This window comes from Lissotriton vulgaris, chromosome 2_1 (genome assembly GCF_964263255.1).
Source record: "Lissotriton vulgaris chromosome 2_1, aLisVul1.2, whole genome shotgun sequence".
Lineage (NCBI taxonomy): Eukaryota > Metazoa > Chordata > Amphibia > Caudata > Salamandridae > Lissotriton > Lissotriton vulgaris.
Window position 1 is genome coordinate 716,252,003 of NC_141687.1, and position 19,245 is coordinate 716,271,247.

Below are 19,245 nucleotides of genomic sequence, written 5' to 3' on the forward strand. Positions count from 1 at the left end.
GTTTTCCTTGGTTCCGGGTGTCACGCATTGGTGTGTCCATGACGTTGACACCGGAGACAGCCCTCCTGTAAAGCACAAGGCTTACAGGGTGACTGACAAGGTCAGAGCGTACATTAAGGAGGAGGTCTCCAAGATGTTCGCGTTAGGGGTGATTGAGTCCTCTAGCAGTCCTTGGGCCAGCCCAGTGGTCTTGGTCCCGAAGGCTGCAGCGCCTGGTGCTTCACCGGAACTCCGGTTCTGCGTGGACTACCGAGGGCTCAATTCGGTCACGAAGACTGACGCGCACCCCATCCCCAGAGCTGATGAGCTCATCGATCGGTTGGGGGCTGCCCGATACCTTAGTACGTTTGATTTAACGTCTGGGTACTGGCAGATCGCCTTGACCGATGGGGCAAAGGAGAGGTCAGCATTCTCCACACCAGATGGGCTATACCAGTTCCGGGTGATGCCCTTTGGGATGAAGAATGCCCCTGCCACCTTCCAGAGGTTGGTCAACCAGGTCTTGGCTGGACTGGAGGATTTCAGTGCCGCCTACCTGGACGACATCGCAGTGTTCAGCGCCAGCTGGGAGGAACACTTGCGCCACCTCCAGGAAGTGTTGTTGGCCCTGCGCGGAGCAGGCCTCACAATCAAAGCCAGTAAGTGCCAGATTGGGCAGGGTTCTGTGGTGTACTTGGGGCACCAAGTAGGGAGCGGTAAGGTTGCCCCCCTGCAACCCAAGATTGATACCATCCTGGCTTGGGCGCCGCCCAAAACCCAAACGCAGGTGAGAGCCTTCTTAGGACTCACGGGTTACTACAGGAGGTTTGTCAAGGATTACGGCAACATTGTGCACCCCTTGACTTCGCTGACTTCCAGGAAGCAGCCACGAAACGTGATCTGGACTGATGCCTGTCAAACGGCCTTTGACACCCTGAAAACTGCAATGTGCACAGCACCTATACTCCAAGCACCCGACTTTTCGAAAGAATTCATTGTTCAGACGGACGCTTCAGAGCATGGCGTGGGGGCTGTTCTAGCTCAGGTGAATGAAGAGGGCCGAGGCTTGCCTGTAGCCTTCATCAGTAGGAGGTTACTTCCCAGGGAAACAAGGTGGAGTGCGATAGAGAGAGAAGCATTTGCTGTGGTCTGGGCGCTGAAGACGCTAAGACCCTACCTGTTTGGGACTCACTTCCGGGTTCAGACAGACCACAGGCCCCTCAGATGGTTGATGCAAATGAGGGGTGAGAATCCGAAACTGTTGATGTGGTCCATTTCTCTACAGGGGATGGACTTTACGGTGGAACACCGCCCTGGTACAGATCACGCCAATGCTGATGGTCTGTCCAGATTTTTCCGCCTTAGTGATGAGGACTCCCTAGGTTAAGGGTAGTTCTCCCCACATTTCAGCTGGAGGGGACACGTGTTAGACCTGACATCATTGGCTTGAGTCTCTCCTCCATTTTTTCTGTTTGCCTCTACTGTTTTACGATGTTTTGCTGGTATATGCTTTGGGCGCCGTGTCACTGCTGATCAGTGCCATAGCGCAAGTGCTCCCGATGTTAAATTGATGTGTCTATTGTATCCATGTTTGGCTTATTTGGTTTACTGCCAGTCCCTAGTCTAGTGCACCAGGAGTGCCGGGGCTTGTAAATACAAATGCCGCTCGTGGGCTTGCAGCACGTGTTGTGCCACCCACAGGAGCGGCTTCGTAAAAGAATGTCTACGGGTCGGTCATTGCGAGACCCACGTGCAGTCTTGTACTGTCACGCAGGCTGCGCAAGTATATCTACTTGCCAGCCCCTCCAACCTTCCCTTAACTTCATGTTAGTCACCCCTATGGTAGGCCCGCGGGCCGGGTGCATTGTAAGCGTAAGGTAGGACACGCCTGACCAAGTTGGCCTGTCCTAATAGTGAAGTACCGCCATCTTCGTGCTTCACTATTGCGAGGTAGCCAGCTCTCCATTGCTTAGAATGGGCCGCCGGGATTATTAATGCTATGATCCTAGCTGGCTCGGAGAGCACGGTGCAATGTCGAGTTTGGTATCCCTGAACTCGGGGTTCAATTACGCGTCCGTTGGTGTGGATGGTTTTTGGACTCTGGGTTCGAAAATAGCACTTTTAGAAAGTGTCTATTTTCTTGCCTAACCATATCTGGTTTCTGCTGGTCTTGCGTGTGTGTGACAGGAGCTGGGTGGCTCCACCGGTCTGGATGAGTCAGTATGGGATGAGTGGGACATTTACGTTGAGAGTAGGGGGAGAGTAGTTGTTGATAGCCTGCCTTGCCTGATACAATGCTGGCTCCACCTCCTGCTAAGCGACTGATGGCTCTGTGCCTACCATGGACGATCCTAGCCCCACCTCCTGCCAGGAGGGCGATAGCTCTGCTCCTGCCAGTATCAATGCTGGCTCCACCTCCTGCGGGGCGTCTGAGGACTCTTCCCGGCTCAATGAATAGGCCAGGTGCTACTGCCTAGCTCCACCCACCACAGACCCAGGATGTTGGGAAATCCCCGGCATAGACGAAGGGATCAAAGACGAAAAGGGGTATAAGAGAAGGACCCCTGGACTAGGAAATCAGATCACTTCTGACAAGGAACCCTGTAACCAAGGACAAGAGGCCTGCTGATCTAAGGACTGCCTACCCCTTCTGCCAGTGTGCTGTTGTTGGGGGAATCCTGCAGTGCTTCTTTATTTTTACCAAGGAACCAGGAGAGAGGAACTGTGTGTACTCTCACGCTTGCTAAGAAAATCTCCAAGGACTGGAAGAGTGCCAGTCTCCTGCTGAAGTCACAGGGCTAAAGGACTTCATCTGCTTAAAGTGCTATTTTGCTGGAAGTGTGAATCCAGCACCGCTAAAAGAACCAGCAATCACGACGACCGGACGCTGGGCCCGACCGACGCCAGCAGCAACGCCAGTGAGTGGGAGTACGGCTCTAGCTCCAGAGGACCTCGTGTCTGCACCGCTGCTGATCGCATCACCTGTGGGCCCCTTCGACGCCGTGAGCACTGCTCACTCTGTGCAACTGCATCATCGACGACGCCTGCTGAGGCCTGATCGACACCGAAGACGCGACGCCGGATCGCTCGACGCCGTGGATCATCGTGTGCTTCATTTTCCTAAGGTACTGTGTTGTTGGGGGTCCGTGTGACTCCAGGCCCGACGTAGCGCTCCTCGCGGTCGACGCCACACCTGTGGATTATCTTTGCCTCGACGTTGTGTAACTCCAGTGTGGGTTACCCTGTTGCTAAGAACTGTGTTTCCAAGAAGAAGATTTGCTTGATACTAAAGACTTTTGTGCTAAAGAAGAAACTACCTTTGAACTATCCTTTTTCCTTCCTGAACGTATTTATTCCGATTGTGTACAGTTTTTCCGTTAGAAACCTTGGCATCATGATGGATGACGCACTGTCCATGAAAGACCACGTACGCATACTCTGGGGCAAAGGATTTGCAATCCTGAAACTCCTGGCCAAAATCTTCTCTTGGATACCATTGGACTGTCGACGCACAATCACCCAGGCCCTCCTAGTTAGCCGCCTGGATTACGGCAACGCCTTATTCGAAGGGATGAACGAGCAACTGTTCTCCCGCCTACAGGTCCTACAAAACCAGGCAGCCAAACTGGTCTGCAACAAAGGCAAACGAGATTCGGCATCCGCATGCCTAAAAAAAGTCCATTGGCTACCAATGCGTCAGCGAGCCACCTTCAAACTACTCTGTCACGCGCACAAAGCCCTCCACAAAACTGGCCCTACAATCCTGCAAGGAAAAATCGAATTCTATATTCCTAACAGAAACCTAAGATCCAACAACTCAGCCCTGGCGAAATCCAAGTGCATTTACAGGGCAAGGACAGGTGGACGAGCCTTTTCACACCTGGCGGCCAAAAGATGGAACGAGCTACCTTTAGATCTTAGACACACTGCAAACCTCCTTCAATTTCGGCAAAAACTAAAAACCCACCTCTTTCCAAAAAACTAAATCCTTCCACACAGTTTCAGTAGTCCCCCTTTTCTTACAGCGCCGTGATATCCCATGGGATGAGTGTTGCGCTCTATAAATACTAGAAATAAATAAATAAATAAATAAAGCTGCAAAACTGTGCCTGGAGTTATAAATGGCTTTTGTCATTTTACAGCTCGGCAAGGACAGCACTGTGCTAGTCCTATGCTTAAAGACTTTGCTGTAGAAAATGGCAAAAGACTTTGTCCTTTTCTATCTCGGCGTGGATGGCACTGTGCTAATTCTATGCTTAAAGACTTTGATAGAAAAACAGACATTTGAGGTGAGCAGATCTAGAGTGTCGCGAGTGCTCTAACAGGAGCTACTTTCCACCTAAACTTGAGAACTACCCAGAGTTCTCTCCTTCTTTTTTGCATATAAATACGTGGAATATGTATATATATATATATATATATATATCCAAAATAATCCAATTTTATTGGCTCTTCCATGCACACAAACGCTTTTCGGCAAACACATTTGTCAATGTCGATATATATATATATATATCCATCTACGACATCATGAGTGAAAGGGGTCCCACGGAAAAGTAATGCAAGTATATGTATGCAGTGAATGTTCTTTCTACCATAAGAAAGCATTATGTGTAGAAATGCACAGTTGATTAACATTGCCAAAACTGTAAAAAGTCTATAACAAAAAAGTACTTACCTCTTTACGAAGTTCTTGGTTTCAAAATATATATAAAATAATGATTATTTTATCTTTGGTGTGGATTTCCTTTTTGAGTGTGAGCATAATTTATTGACTATGTGTGTGCGACAAATGTCTAATACTTCTGTGATAAGCCTACCGGTGCTCGACCACATTCCCCTAGATAGAGCACCTTGGGATTGCTAGAACAAGCTGCAGTCCAGTCATAAGGGATACCTGGACTCTTTACACAGCATACCTTTTGGTGTACTTTATAAAGAGCCAGCTTCCTACATGGATAATTTGTATTTATTGTTTAATATAGCAGGCATTTTTATTTAGGTTGAAGGGGATGAGTGCAATAGTTAAAATGTCCATCAGCAGGTTGGCTGTGTGACTTAAACCCTTACCACTGACATCTTATGTGATTGGCAGGTCTTGGGTTTTATTCTTCACAAGACCAAACTAATCTTACATCCTTGTAGGGTTGGCAAATTAAGTACTACAATAAAAAAGGTAACAATTACACCTGTTTCTTACAACGCTTACAAAAGATAGACGTGTGAAGCAGTACATGAAAATAATGTTTTTATATTTAGCTGTCCAGTCAGAGTATAGTGTCTACGTTGTCAAAACATTGCACCAATTATGAAATGAGCTGCAAGCAATATCCTTTAAATAGGAAACTCTTTGGCTTTGATGGCAGTACAGTTAGTAAGAAAGCATCACTAGCTCGGGCTGGACTGTTCCCATGAGGAGCAGGGTCAGGACTGATTTGCATGGCTGAGTCTATACTGGGGTGGTACGGTGAGCAAGAAAATGATGTATTTAACCCAGATCGCTTGATTGGGGGAGAATGTTTGATTTGTTCAGCATTCGTCCATCTTTTGCTTCCTTGGTATATAGAAATACCCAAGTGGGACAGGTAAAATCCAATTTTCCATATGGACAGGTACAAGCCTATTTTCTATATGGACAGGTACAAGCCTCATCAGAATCCTCGGAACCAGATTGGGGGGCGTGGGGTCTAAAATTGATTAGCGCACACACTCAGAGGTTTTACCCCCTCGCCCCACACAGTTCCACCTTCTTGCAAATATATCCTGTACCATTTCATTTAACAAATTCTACTTTGTCCCAAAGTGTACAGACTTGTATTAGTCCAAATTTCCGACTTTCCTTCAGCAAGGGGTCTAAGTTTTGCCAGGACCAGCACAAGGAAGCTGCCCCGGAAGTGAGATGAATATACTTAGAATGATCAGTTTTCATCTATACCATGACTGGACTAAGTACTTACATTAATTGTTTTGTTGGCCTTGTGGGTGGTTTTGGTTCAATTTTCCAGTTTAACCGCACTTCCTAATTAAAGCAACATGTTGTTAACTTTTATAAAGTATACACCTGTTCGACCATGTGTAACAAATACTTTCTTTCAACAGAAAACTATACAAGCGTTATGCTTTCCTACGCTGTGATGATGAGAAAGAACAATTCCTTTATCACCTGCTGTCATTTAATGCTGTTGATTACTTTTGCTTTACAAATGTTTTCACAACTATCTGTAAGTATTATATTCCTTGTGTAAAAAATATAGATTCCTTCTTTTTTTGTATTTCTTTTTATTGTCATTTTGACTAGCATGACTGCATATACAGTATTTCAGAATAAAACAGTACCAACTTAATATATCCTACTTCTGTTCCAACTTCAGTCATAATAGTACAGTATAACTTGTCAGGTATTAGGTTGAAGTAACAATTATTGCTCACCAATAATATAATAAGCATTTGAACAATACTAGTATTGCGACTCCCCCCTAACTCTCCCCCACCCATGCTTCCATACAAAAACTGGTCAACATATGTAGGAAAAGCATCCCAATGCATCCACAGGTCATCCATTGTGTAACCCGATCCGAGTGGTCATTGGTACATTTGTATCTACAGGCCCCATCCACTGCCAGGCACCACCAATTTAGAGAACTGATCTGCAGAATGCTGGTCAGCATGCATGTAACTGGGTGTAGTATCCTCCAACAGTGCCGCCACTGCCTGCGCCATAACTTCCCAGGAAAGCAAGTCATCTGCCACCCTTTCATCCCGTCTTGTCCATTCGCATATGCGCCTCCTATGCCCCTGCCCACTCCAGAAGGTCTTTTCTCCAGTCCCAAATCGTAGGGGGTCTAGCACTCAGCCAACTGATCGCAATACGTCTCTTACCCACTCTAAGTCTCAGAACTGTGAACTGCGTACTCAGTTTCTTTTTAATGTTCTCCAGGTGTAGGCCCAGCAACATTGTTTAAGCTTGCAGGGGACTTCCCACCCCGTGACAGACTTGATTAGGGCTTATACCTCCATCCAATAAATCGCAGTAACCGAACAGTGCCACACAGCATGGAAGAAATCGGCCTCTGTATAACCACATCTAGCACATTTGGGATTCCTGTCAGGATAAATAGTGTGCAGTCGCCTAGGGGAGAGGTAGGCTATGCGGACATAGTTATTTTGTATCAGTGTAAAGTATGTGTTTATAAAACCTTATGTAAACCATCATGAATTTTAAGCTACTCCTTAGGGGTAATGGGATCATCGCTGGTGCGTTGCCAGGTCTCCACACCTCAGAGCGGCGGTAGCCATTGATCAGCATACAAAGAGCTATACATGTGTGTAAAAGGCTTATGACTCCCTGCCAGGGAGAGTATAGTAACCATTGTTTGTGTGAGTTCAGGAACCTCCCTGAATGATGGCCACAACTGTCGAGCAGTCGCCGCTATTTTAGCATACTGTAGAAAATTGGCCATGCCCAAGACCAAACAACTGAAATACATCTTGCAGTGATGAAGCGACCCCCTGGATATAATTTTGAGAGCATAATGCATCCACCCTCCCTCTACTTATCCATTGCCATAGACAGTGCTATTTGGTAAAACAGTCGCACTTTCCACAAGTGTAGGTTTTGGGCATACGGTGCCCGTTGCAGTACCTGTGGCACTGTCCTCTCCCAGAGTCGACATAACGGTCAGATCATGTGGATGAGTGTGTCCGGGACACCGCTGCCCCTCATCAGCAACACACCCAGCTGATGGCCATCATCTCTGCCAGCCAGGAGTAACGTCTCCTGATTATTCTCTCCAGCTAGCCACTGGATCACATGCTGGCGGTGTGCTGCCAAATGATAGAACTTTAAGTCCGGGACATCCATATCACCCCTATCCCATTCCCTTTTGCAAAAAAAAAGTGACGCTCCGGCAGCGCAAACGTGCTCATAAATGATTGGCTCCCTGCAGCACGCATAGACACCTGGGCAGTACAGCTATTTTAATGAGGGCCATTTTGCCCATCAGGCATTATTTCAGTATGTTCCAGAACTCTTATCGATGGACGTAAATTATGTATCACCCAGCCGAAATTCAAATCATAGGTCTGTTGTTCACCCTCCATACATAATCTCTGGCGACTAGAGAGTCAGACGTGTTTGCCCATTTGGTCCCACAGTTCACACACCTGGTGTAGCATTCTATCCCATTCCTTCAAAGCCTCCGGAGTGGTCGACAGCGCCCACTCTAGGGCAGCCAATGCTCTTTTGCATTGTGTCATTTCTCTCTCCAGTGTCTGGCGTATACCTACTGTCATCGCCATACACACTCCCCGGATAACCACTTTTATAGAAGCCCACTCTACAACTCTACTGCCTGCTTTTCCCACAACACATGGCTTTACAACGTGGTTGTTACTATGACCCCATTGTTACCATGAAAGCCATTACATTGCAAGTCATAACAATAACTTGCTCTAGGGGGCGTGCAGCATGTCGTTGTTATGACTTGCGATGTAATGGCTTGCGTGGTAACAACGCACTTGTTGTAATGACTGCCTTGTAAAGCCATGCATTGTGAATGTATGCGTAGTAACTTCATACATTCGCGTTAAAGTAGTGATCCACTGAGGAGGGGGCGTGGCTTTGCAGCCAACAATGGCGAACACTTGAGGTGGTAGCTCCGCACCGGCCCGTCATTTATGCGGCTGTAATCAGTGCAACCAGTAGTCTGGCATTCTAAAAAAGGTGCATGCTGATCCTGTAGGGGGCTGCTGAATCTTACCGGGCTTCGAGCTGAAGCGGAGATGAGGCTGCGTTGGGCCTGAGTCCCCAGAAGCCGAACAGGAGCTGGGCCTGGGCCCTGGAACATCACTGCGATGAGTGCAAGGCTGGGGGCTGGGCCGAAGGACTGCCTTGCCCGGCCCTCAACTGTGACCCTCCCCTGCTGAGGGAGTGTGATATTTGGAACAGCGGAGAACTTTCCCAGCTGGGAGTGGGCCTTCTTGCCGTGGGCCCGCAGAGGCCGCTGAGTGCAGTGCGTAGACCGGATGTGACCAGTGTGCTGCGAATCCTGCAGCATGTGCGGATGCCCGGACCCCAGCTGGTAGCTGAATGGGAGCTGGTCCTGTGCCCTGGAGGATCATCGCGACGAGTGTGACGTTGGGGGATTGGCGAGGAGCTGCCATGCCCGGCCCTCACCTGCTGAGGGAGCTTGATATTTGCAGTGGATGAGAGTTGTTCCTGCTGGGAACGGGCCTGCCCCGCTTGAGCCCGTAATGGCTGAAGAGTGCAGTGTGTGGACAAGTGGCGCTGCAGACCCTGCAGTGAGTGCAGACGGCTGGAACCCGGCCGAGGTTTGGAAGAGCGGAAACTGGTGGTGACCTGTCCAGGCCTTGGGCTCGAGGAACCTGGTTGGGCGTGGTTGGGCATGGCTGGGCCTACTGAAGTGCGGGTGGAGCGATCCCTGCAGAGCAGAGCAATTCCCTGCCAGACTTTCCGGACCCTGGAGTCGCAGGAGACGACCTGTGGCTGCAGGACACAGAAGACAGGGCCCTGGAGAGGCACTTGGAGATCCCAATGTGGTACCCCTGAAACTGCACGGCCTGGGAGGACCGGAGATGCTGAGAGACGGCCCAGTGTAGCAGAGAAGTTGGTGCGTGGAAGAGGTGGCCCGCACAAATCTGGGTCGAGACCCGGCGATATCCATGAAGCCGGTGAGGAAAATCTGAGCCCCCACACTGGGTGAACTTTGTGGAAGCCTAAAGGCTGGGCGATCTTGCTTGAAATAAAGGAGCTGCATTGGTGGGAAGCGCTACAACCTGGGAAAGGCCTGACTTTTGGGACCTTGGGGCCACACTGTGCATGCACCATACTATATAGAGTCCGTGTCTGCCCCCTATTGAGCCCCTTCCCCCTGAGTGCGTCTGGCTAAAGTAGAATACAGCGCGCTACATACCTGAGGCCAAGAGGCGCGTACCCCTGAGGGGGACAGCTCCAGGGGACCCTAGCGGTATCTTAAGAAGTATTGACTTTAGGTGGTAAAAATGGGCAAGACCAGAATGAAGCCAGCGGAGATTGCTCCAGAACCGGAAAAGGATTTGCGAGAGCAAGCCCAAGGCAATCTAAAGAAACAACACAGCAACAATTAGCTAAGATCCTCGAGGCATTATCAGACACTAAAGCTACACTGCACCAAGATATAAGTACAGTGTTGGTGAGGCTGGGTCTCTTATGAGCAGAGCACCGGTGTGAGAAAGTGGCTCCATATATACTGGACCAGAATAAGGTACAGTGTGTATGGAGTCCACAAACTCCAGAGGTATAACAGAGGTTAAAGCCAGGTGTGACCTTAATCTCTAAAGTGGTAGCTTGGTCGAGAAGTAAGGCAGTACCCAAGGACGGTGTAAAGCATTTGTTGTACATACTCAGCAAAAGGTTTCACACACTCAAAGACTGAACTCCAGGCTAATTGTTTTTATATCAAAAGATATAGGTTTGAGGCATGTGGGCTGCTGAATTCATATCTGTGCATAGATCGCCGCCTAGTGTTGGTTCCGGATGATTGCACATTGTTGTCCTGGAAGAGTCTTCGAAGTATCACGAGATAGGTGGCTCCTCCCCTGGACTACAGTGCGCATGGGCATCGACTCCATCCCCAGATTGTTTTTTTCCGCCATTGGGTTCGGATGTCTTTGGTTCCCTCTTGTCGGAATCTATAGAAATTAACTTTACTTTGCTTGAGACCAAAAGGTCTTTAGGGCTTGCGTCGGTATTGTCTTGCGTTCGGCTTCGCAACTTCCTCGGCTCCGAACCGAGATTGTTCTTCCGCGTGCTTTCGGCGCGGAAGGGCCTAGTCGACGCTCCAGACTCTTCAACCACCCATCATGGAACGAAGTCCATTCAAACGATGTCCGGTGTGTGCCTCGAAGTACCCACATATCGACGTCCACCCGGTGTGCAACAAGTGCTTGTCGCCGGACCACGACGAGGCCAAGTGTATGGCCTGTTCCAGGTTCCGGACCAAGAAAACGCTCAAGCTCCGTCGAGCTGCGCGCCTGGAGGCCCAGCAATCTGCACCATCGCCTACGGACATTTTCGATGCTGGGGAAGTCGAGGACGACGATATCCAGGACATCACGGAATCTAACCCCGCGTCAGAGGTCGAGGACGACTACGACGCAGAGACCGAGGATTTCGGTGAAGTCGTCGAGGAGGTAGGGGACGACGACGGGGCCCTTGCCACCGTGGAGGATAGCTCGGACGAGGAGCTTCCTCAAACTGACTCCGGGGCCGTCCAAATTAATAAGGCCCAGGTCGAGGGATCGCCCTCGGGCCTTACCCGAGACCTTGTTATGAGTTCCTCGGCTCCGCCTGCTGGCCCGGCCACGGACATTGGTACCGAATTCACTCCCGGTAACACAGAAACCGAAAGTGAAACCTACGGTCTCGACGCCAGAAATATCGAAACCGAAAGTGCGCATCGCACTGGTCGGATCGAAGACTTCGGAGGCCTCGGCGCCGAAGAAATCGAAGATGGCCGTCGAGCCAAAGAGCCACGTCAAAATGGCCGACCCGAAGGCTACTACATCGAAGCGGAAGGTTAAGGGGTCGGACGCAGCCGCATCGGCGCCGAAGACGGTCGACGCCAGCAAGGGTCGACTCGATCACAAAAAGACGGTCGACGACCCCAAGAAATCTCTTACCGAGCCGAAGAAGCGGCCAGACGACCCGAAGTCTCTCTACGCCTCGCTTCCACACGACAAGGCCAAGGAAGCTGCGCCGAGTGCGTCGACTCCGAAGGCAACATCGTCGGTCTCCGCTCCGAAACCAGCCGCTATGGACTCTGTCGAACCGGCGTGTTCATCCGCCGCATTCACAAAAAAGGTTACGGAGTCCCTACAGCGAATTAGGGACGGCGGCGCAGCAGTCGAGCCGAAAGACCCTGCGCCACCCAAGCCTCTGGAGAAACCGGCGAAGGCCCCCTCGCCGATCCTTTTCACCTTGCCGCCTAAGACGGCGCCGAAAGCTTTCACTGCTAAACCGGGGGCCGGCGTGCCCGAAAAGGTGTCTTCGACGCCGAAACCGTTGTTGGTGGTCCTCGGCCCACGGCATCGACAACTTGCAGTGGAGGAGCGTCAGGAGCATTTCATCGACGCCGAAACTGGCAGACTTTCCCTCCTGAAGAGGAAAATCACCCCTGAGCCCCAATTGGAGTCGTACAAAATTCCACTCAAACGAAAGATGGACTCTGCTGGTGCTCCTGCCTTGGTGGAGCCCATTTCGCCACAGGGTCACGAACTCTCGCCCACTCATTCCAATGTTGACGCTGGTGAGGGTGATGACGAAGATGAGTACAGCTATCCCATCTACACAGACCCAGAGGAGGTCACTGAGCCCTGTTCTGCTGGTGGCGATCCTGGGGACCCGCATTCTGGACAGGACCCTCAGCTTTTCTCAGCCAAAACTTCCCTCACTGAGGACTCTGCAGCTTTCAATGCCCTCATTGAGCGGGCAGCGGCCAATCACAACTTCGAGCTGCATGCTGACCCTGTGGACGTCGACTTCCTATTTGACACCTTTTCTGTCTCTGAAAAGACTGTAAAAACTCTGCCAATGCTGAAGGGTGTTTTAAAGCACGCGGCTGAGGTCTTCAAAGAACCCACCAGGGCGAGGGTCATCAACCAAAGAATCGACAAAAAATACAAAGCAGCGCCCACAGATCCAACTTATATTAAGGGACAGTTGCCTCTGGACTCCCTGGTTGTCTCCAATGCCCGGAAAAGAGCCAACTCGCAGACTATGGGTGATGCTCCTCCCCCAGACAAGGAATCAAAAGTCTTTGAGGCTTCGGGGAAGAGGGTGGCAGCGCAGGCAGCCAACATATGGCGCATCTCCAACACGCAGGCGCTCCTGGCGCGTTATGACAGGGCACACTATGATACTCTAGAGACCCTTTTGCAACATTTGCCCGATCAATATAAAGAAGCGGCTGAAATGTTAATACAGGAGGGGAAGCTAATCTCCAACGCTTCCATAAAGTGCGCTCTGGACGTGGCTGACACCGCTGCACGCACAGTTAACACTAGCGTTATGCTTCGTAGACATGCATGGCTGAGGATATCTGGGTTCAAGCCAGACATTCAAACCACCATCTTGAACCAAACAGTCAACCCAGATCACCTGTTTGGCCCTGAGGTTGACACCACCCTTGAGAAGATGAAAATGGACACCAACACTGCAAAATCTATGGGTGCCTTGCAGTCCCAGCAGTTTCGGAGTGGGTCCTTTCGTCGCTCCAATACTAGAGGCAACTCAAGGGGCAACTTTCGCAGTCAGCACAGTTCTACAAAAGCAACACCCAGACTACTTATACCAACAAGAGTCGAGGTGGATACCACGGCAACAACGCCAAGGGCAGAGGATGTGGCAACAACAGCTCCAGGTCCTCCACCGTCAACAAACAGTGACGCCTTGTCACTGCCCCCCGACCACGCAACACCGGTCGGGGGGAGACTCCAGCAGTTCCTGCCCGTGTGGAAGTCCATCACCACGGACAGGTGGGTCAGAAAACTTGTACAATTCGGTTATTGTCTGGAGCTCACATCCACTCCACCCAACATACCCCCAAGGCACCGTCCTATGTCCGGCGAGCACTTGCACTTGTTGCAGCAGGAAGTCACAGTCATGCTGCAGAAAGGGGCAAAAGTGCCCTTGCAGGAAAGAGGTGCAGGAGTTTACTCCCTGTACTTTCTGATTCCAAAGAAGGACGGATCCCTCAGGCCCATCCTGGATCTCAGGCCCCTCAACTTTTACATCCTATCAGAGCATTTCCACATGCTCACACTGCAGCAAGTTCTCCCACTGCTTCAACAGGGGGACTTCCTAGCAACTCTGGACCTGAAGGATGCGTACTTCCACATTCCGCTACATCCTTCACACAGAAAATACCTCAGGTTCACCATCCAAAACCAGCACTACCAATTCAAGGTTTTGCCTTTTGGGGTCACCACGGCACCCAGGGTTTTCACAAAGTGCCTGGCGACGGTGGCGGCGCATCTCAGACGTCAAAACATCCACGTCTACCCCTATCTGGACGACTGGCTCATTCAGGCGAAGTCGGCCCAGCAGTGCGCCGGCCACGTGTCCCACACCATTCACCTTCTGCACGATCTGGGGTTCTCACTGAATTACCCAAAATCCCATCTCCAGCCCGCCCACATACGGCAGTATCTGGGTGCGACCATAGACACTCTGGCGGCCACAGCACAGCCAAATTCAGTGAGAGTCGACAGCATTCAATCGCTGATCCAAAAATTCAGACCTCAACACTCGCTTCCAGCAAGAGTGTTCATGCAGTTGATAGGCATGATGGCCTCCTGCATCTCCATTGTCCCGCACGCGAGACTACATATGTGTCCGCTTCAGGAGTGCTTGGCACGTCAGTGGCTCACAACCAGTTGAAAGACCTAGTGTTGGTGAGCGGTCGGGCATACAACTCTCTGCATTGGTGGAATCCACGAAACCTTTGCAAGGGCCGACCGTTTCAGGAGCCTGTGCCACAGATTATCCTGACGACGGACGCTTCTCTCCAGGGATGGGGAGCGCATGTACTCCAATACACTGTGCAGGGACTATGGACGCAGCAACAGGGGAAGATGCACATCAATGTTCTAGAACTGATGGCGATCTTCATGGCACTAAAGGCTTTCAAAGTACATCTATGCAACAAAGTTGTGTTGATTCGAACGGACAACATGGTGGCGATGTACTACATTCAGAAGCAGGGAGGCACACACTCTCCGCAGCTGTCTCATCTGGCTCAGAGCATGTGGAAGTGGGCCATTCAGAGGAACATCTTCCTCATGGCAGAGTATCTCCCAGGCAAAGACAATCAGATGGCGGACCTGCTCAGCAGGCACAGCCACCAAATGCACGAGTGGGAGATACATCCATCAGTACTCCAGTCGTACTTCCAAAGGTGGGGTCATCCAGAGATAAACCTGTTCGCCACGCAAGAGAACGCAAAATGCCAAAGCTTCACCGCCAGGTTCCCACACCCACTGTCGCAGGGCAATGCGATATGGATGAACTGGTCAGGCACATTTGCGTACGCTTTTCCCCCAGCACCTCTGATACCGCTGGTGGCACGCAAACTCATGCAACACTCGATGACTCTCATCCTAGTTGCTCCAACGTGGGCTCGTCAACCATGGTACACCACGTTTCTGGAACTGTCCGTGGTACCGCATCAAAGGCTACATCTCACACCCATCTTTCTGACGCAGAGCCATGGCGACATTCAGCACCCAGATCCGCAACAGCTCAACCTGGCGATCTGGCTCCTGAAGTCCTAGAGTTTGGCTACCTGAACTTACCTCCCAATTGCATGGACATCATTCGGGAGGCGAGGAAGCCCACTACTAGAGCCTGCTACGCGGCAAAATGGAAGCGGTTTGTCATTTATTGTGCGAACCACAACATTGACCCGCTGGACGCTTCTATTCAGAACATCATCTGTTACCTGTTCCATCTGTACAAGTGTAATCTGGCCTATACTTCCATTCGCATTCATCTGTCTGCAATGGCCGCGTATCTCCAAAATAGACAACAACTTTCACTCTTCAAGGTGCCTGCCATCAAAGCATTTTTGGAAGGCCTCAAACGAGTCATTCCGCCACGGACTCCACCAGCTCCTGAGTGGAACCTCAATGTGGTTCTTACCAGGCTGATGGGTCCTCCTTTTGAGCCACTGCATTCCTGCGAGATTCAGTTCTTGACATGGAAAGTGGCTTTCCTCGTAGCAATTACATCGCTACGGAGGGTTAGTGAATTGCAAGCCCTCACAATCCAAGAGCCATTATTCCAAATTCATTCCAACAGGGTGCTGCTCCGCACCAACCCAAAGTTTCTACCCAAGGTTGTGTCTCAGTTCCACATCAACCAAACAATCGAATTACCTGTTTTCTTTCAAAATCCTGAGTCACTGGCGGAGCGGATGCTCCACACCCTTGACGTTAAACGGGCCCTAATGTATTACATTGATAGGACCAAGGATTTTAGAAGGACTAAGCAACTCTTTGTCGCCTTTGCGCCACACCACAAAGGTAACCCTATTTCCAAGGCTGGTATTGCTAGGTGGATCGTTAAATGTATCCAGATCTGCTATGCAAAAGCAAAACGCACTCTTACCATTCCACCAAGAGCCCACTCCACCAGAAAGTTGGGGGCCTCTATGGCTTTCCTTGGAAACATTCCCTTAGAGGACATATGTAGAGCAGCCACATGGTCTACCACACACACATTTACTAAGCATTACTGTGTTGATGTGCACTCCAAACAGCAAGCAGCTGTAGGGCAGGCTGTTCTCAAGACACTTTTCCAAACTGCTGCAGCTGGCACGGGCGGCCGCCGCTAATGGAGGGACTGCTATGTATTCTATGCACAGATATGAATTCAGCAGCCCACATGCCTCGAACCGAATATGCTACTTACTAGTATGCATCTGTTCTTGGCATGTAGGGCTGCTGACATTCATATCGCCCGCCCTCCTCCTCGGCGCCTGTAGCAGCTGCAGTATTCACATATATACTCATAGCATGGTCATCATTCACTGAGTTTCACTCCATCTTGGCCACAATGGCTAAAAACAATCTGGGGATGGAGTCGATGCCCATGCGCACTGTAGTCCAGGGGAGGAGCCACCTATCTCGTGATACTTCGAAGACTCTTCCAGGACAACAATGTGCAATCATCCGGACCCAACACTAGGCGGCGATCTATGCACAGATATGAATGTCAGCAGCCCTACATGCCAAGAACAGATGCATACTAGTAAGTAGCATATTCGTTGTTTTATTTCTAGAACCATCAGGTATCAAAAAAATATACTGTTCTCAATATGAGACGTCTCAGATGAGTACTTTGCAGAAAGGCAATAAACTTTGTAAAGACAATAGGTACAGGGGTTGCTGTGGGCAACACAATTCTACACACAATTTAGCATTGAGCTCAATGGATTTCCTTATATAAACACAGTTGATTACTTTGTAGATTACTTTTACTTTGGTAATTCCAGGACTGGCTCTTAGGTTCAGTCCTGGTGTGTAAGCTGAAAACAGTTTAGCAAAAACGTTTTAGGTATTGTAGTGATTTTTCAGGAATAAAAAGCTATTTTAAAAGTTCACACTTAAAAACTTGTCAACAGGAATCTGGCAATCTTATCAAATGGGAGAAAATTCAGGTTGCAGGTAAAATACAATCTCGTTACTTTTGTAATCCAGTACTGGTCTCCTGGGGCCAGCACTGGGGTCTCAATTCAAAACAGGTAAGTAATTATGTTTCAGTATTTTGTATGAGTTTTAAAGAATATTTCTAATTTTCAAAAGTAGACACTTGGAAGAAATTTCATAGAAAAGCAGACAATGGATTCCTATGGAGAAAATACAAGTTACTAGTAAACCCGGTAAGGAATACTTTTGCGGTTCAGTCCTGGGCTACAAGGTACAGTACTGGCTTCTCCTCTGATCACAGGTGAGTACTTCGGAATTCGGGTGATCTGATATGAATATTTTTAGTTTCCAAAACTTCACACTTAAAAGATTTTCAAGTCAAACCAGTCAATGTTATCCAATGGCAGGTGAGTGAGTTACGGGTTTCCAGGTGAGTACTTGGCTAGTGAAGTTAGGGTTCTGGGCATAGACTCAGGGGTCCCCGAGGGTCAGGTAAGCACAGTTGGCTCACCCCCAGCGGCACAGGGGCGTCCGGGTGCAGAGGTAGTTAGGTCCAATGTTAGCCAATGAGGGAAAGGGGGGTCTCTGGTTGGTAGCTGCTGGCTAACAGGCCACGCGGCTGTGGGAGCTGGGATCCTGGTCACTTGCTCAGGGCAAATGGGGAAGTAGGATAGGGCACAGGTTGCACTGCCAGGGGCACTCGGGCGGCTGGGTGCAGGGTGCTTTTGAGCCGTCGGGCGCTCAATGTTATTCAATGAGGAACTTGAAAAGGGAACAAAGGCTGCAGGTTTGGGGACGAAGGATCTTACGGAGCAACCCCCACTTCGAGGAGTAAGTTGGGGTCTTGGAGGATAGGTAGACACCCAAGAGTTGGGCACAGGGGGCAGTGGGGCGCTGGGTGCCTGGGTGTCTTTTGAGGTCGGGAAATCCTACCCCCTGCTGGTTGTGGTCTGAGGGGTCCTCTGTCCTGAGGCTGCAGGTGTCGTCAGGGTCGCCGAGGAGGGTCTTTGGGCACTGGACTTCGGGTCCCAGTCGCCAGGGGGTAGTCCTCTTGGTCCTGGATCACTCGGGAAGGGCTGGGCTCGGCGGGTGCAGAGTGGGTTGGTCCGGAGCTTCCTGGCTGGCACCAGGGGTGTTGTTGCAGCAGAGCCTCTGCTGATGGGAGTCCCAGGCTTTAAGAGGGTCAAGGCAGGCAGGTTCTCTGGGTGTCCCAAGGTTGCTGTCCGCAGGAGTTGCCGAGATTAGGCAGGAGCAGGTTCCAGGATCGAGAGGCCAGTAGGGCTGGGGCCAAGTCAGTTGTTTTCGTCCTGTTGTTAGCAGCTGCACGGTGGGTCTTCTTCCTCTTGATCCTCTTTTCTTATCGGGATCTAGGGAAGGAAGGTTCAGGGAGCCCCTAAATACTGATTTTAGGTGCCGTTACGGGTAGGGCAAGGGCAGGGACCAATAGGTCCCTGTCCCGGGGTGGGTACACCCCCCAGCCTGCTCCTCTCCTGTGGGAGGAGTGCAGGAGCCTAGCTGTGATTGGGCAGGGGTCCCCATCTTCAAGATGGCCGGAGCCCGGTGTCGTGCTTCACCTCGTCTCCCCCACCGGCTGGCACACCCCCCTTCCTGACGTAGTTTTTCCGGCCAGTCTTCCCGCCAGAGTGGGGGTGAGGACTGGTGGGGGCCAGTTGCTGGGTACAGCAAACGGTCTGGAGAAGCTCACTGAGGCGGAATGCCTTTAAAGCTTCCCCCCTGCCCATCCTGGGGGAGGAGGCCTAGCACCTCGCCCAGGATTTGCATTGTTGCAGGCCCAGGAGAGCGGGGGCTCTCCACCCAGGGGTACAGCGACATGTCGGCTGTGTGGCAGCCTCTGCAGCCACTCAGCCCAGTCGTGGATTGTGGTTAAGTTTCAGGGGCCATCTCTAAGATGCCCTCTGTGGTGCATTTCTCATTAAATCCCACACTTGCATCAGTGTGGATTTAACATGCTGAGAAGTTTGATACCAATCTTGTTAGTCTTCAGTGTAGCCATTATGGTGCTGTTGAGTTCGTAATGTCGACCTCCCAGCACCATATAAT

General features: G+C 50.4%; 1 protein-coding gene across 4 annotated transcripts in view; it reads left to right on the forward strand.

Moving 5' to 3' along the window:
- The window catches only part of DENND5A (DENN domain containing 5A), a 341,747-nt gene that overhangs the window by 212,849 nt on the left and 109,653 nt on the right, over positions 1-19,245 (forward strand). For all 4 annotated transcript variants that reach the window (XM_086955975.1, XM_086955974.1, XM_086955976.1 and 1 more), the window contains one exon: positions 6,079-6,200. In XM_086955975.1, the coding sequence (XP_086812101.1) occupies positions 6,079-6,200 (122 nt within the window). The remainder of the gene's footprint in view (positions 1-6,078; positions 6,201-19,245) is intronic.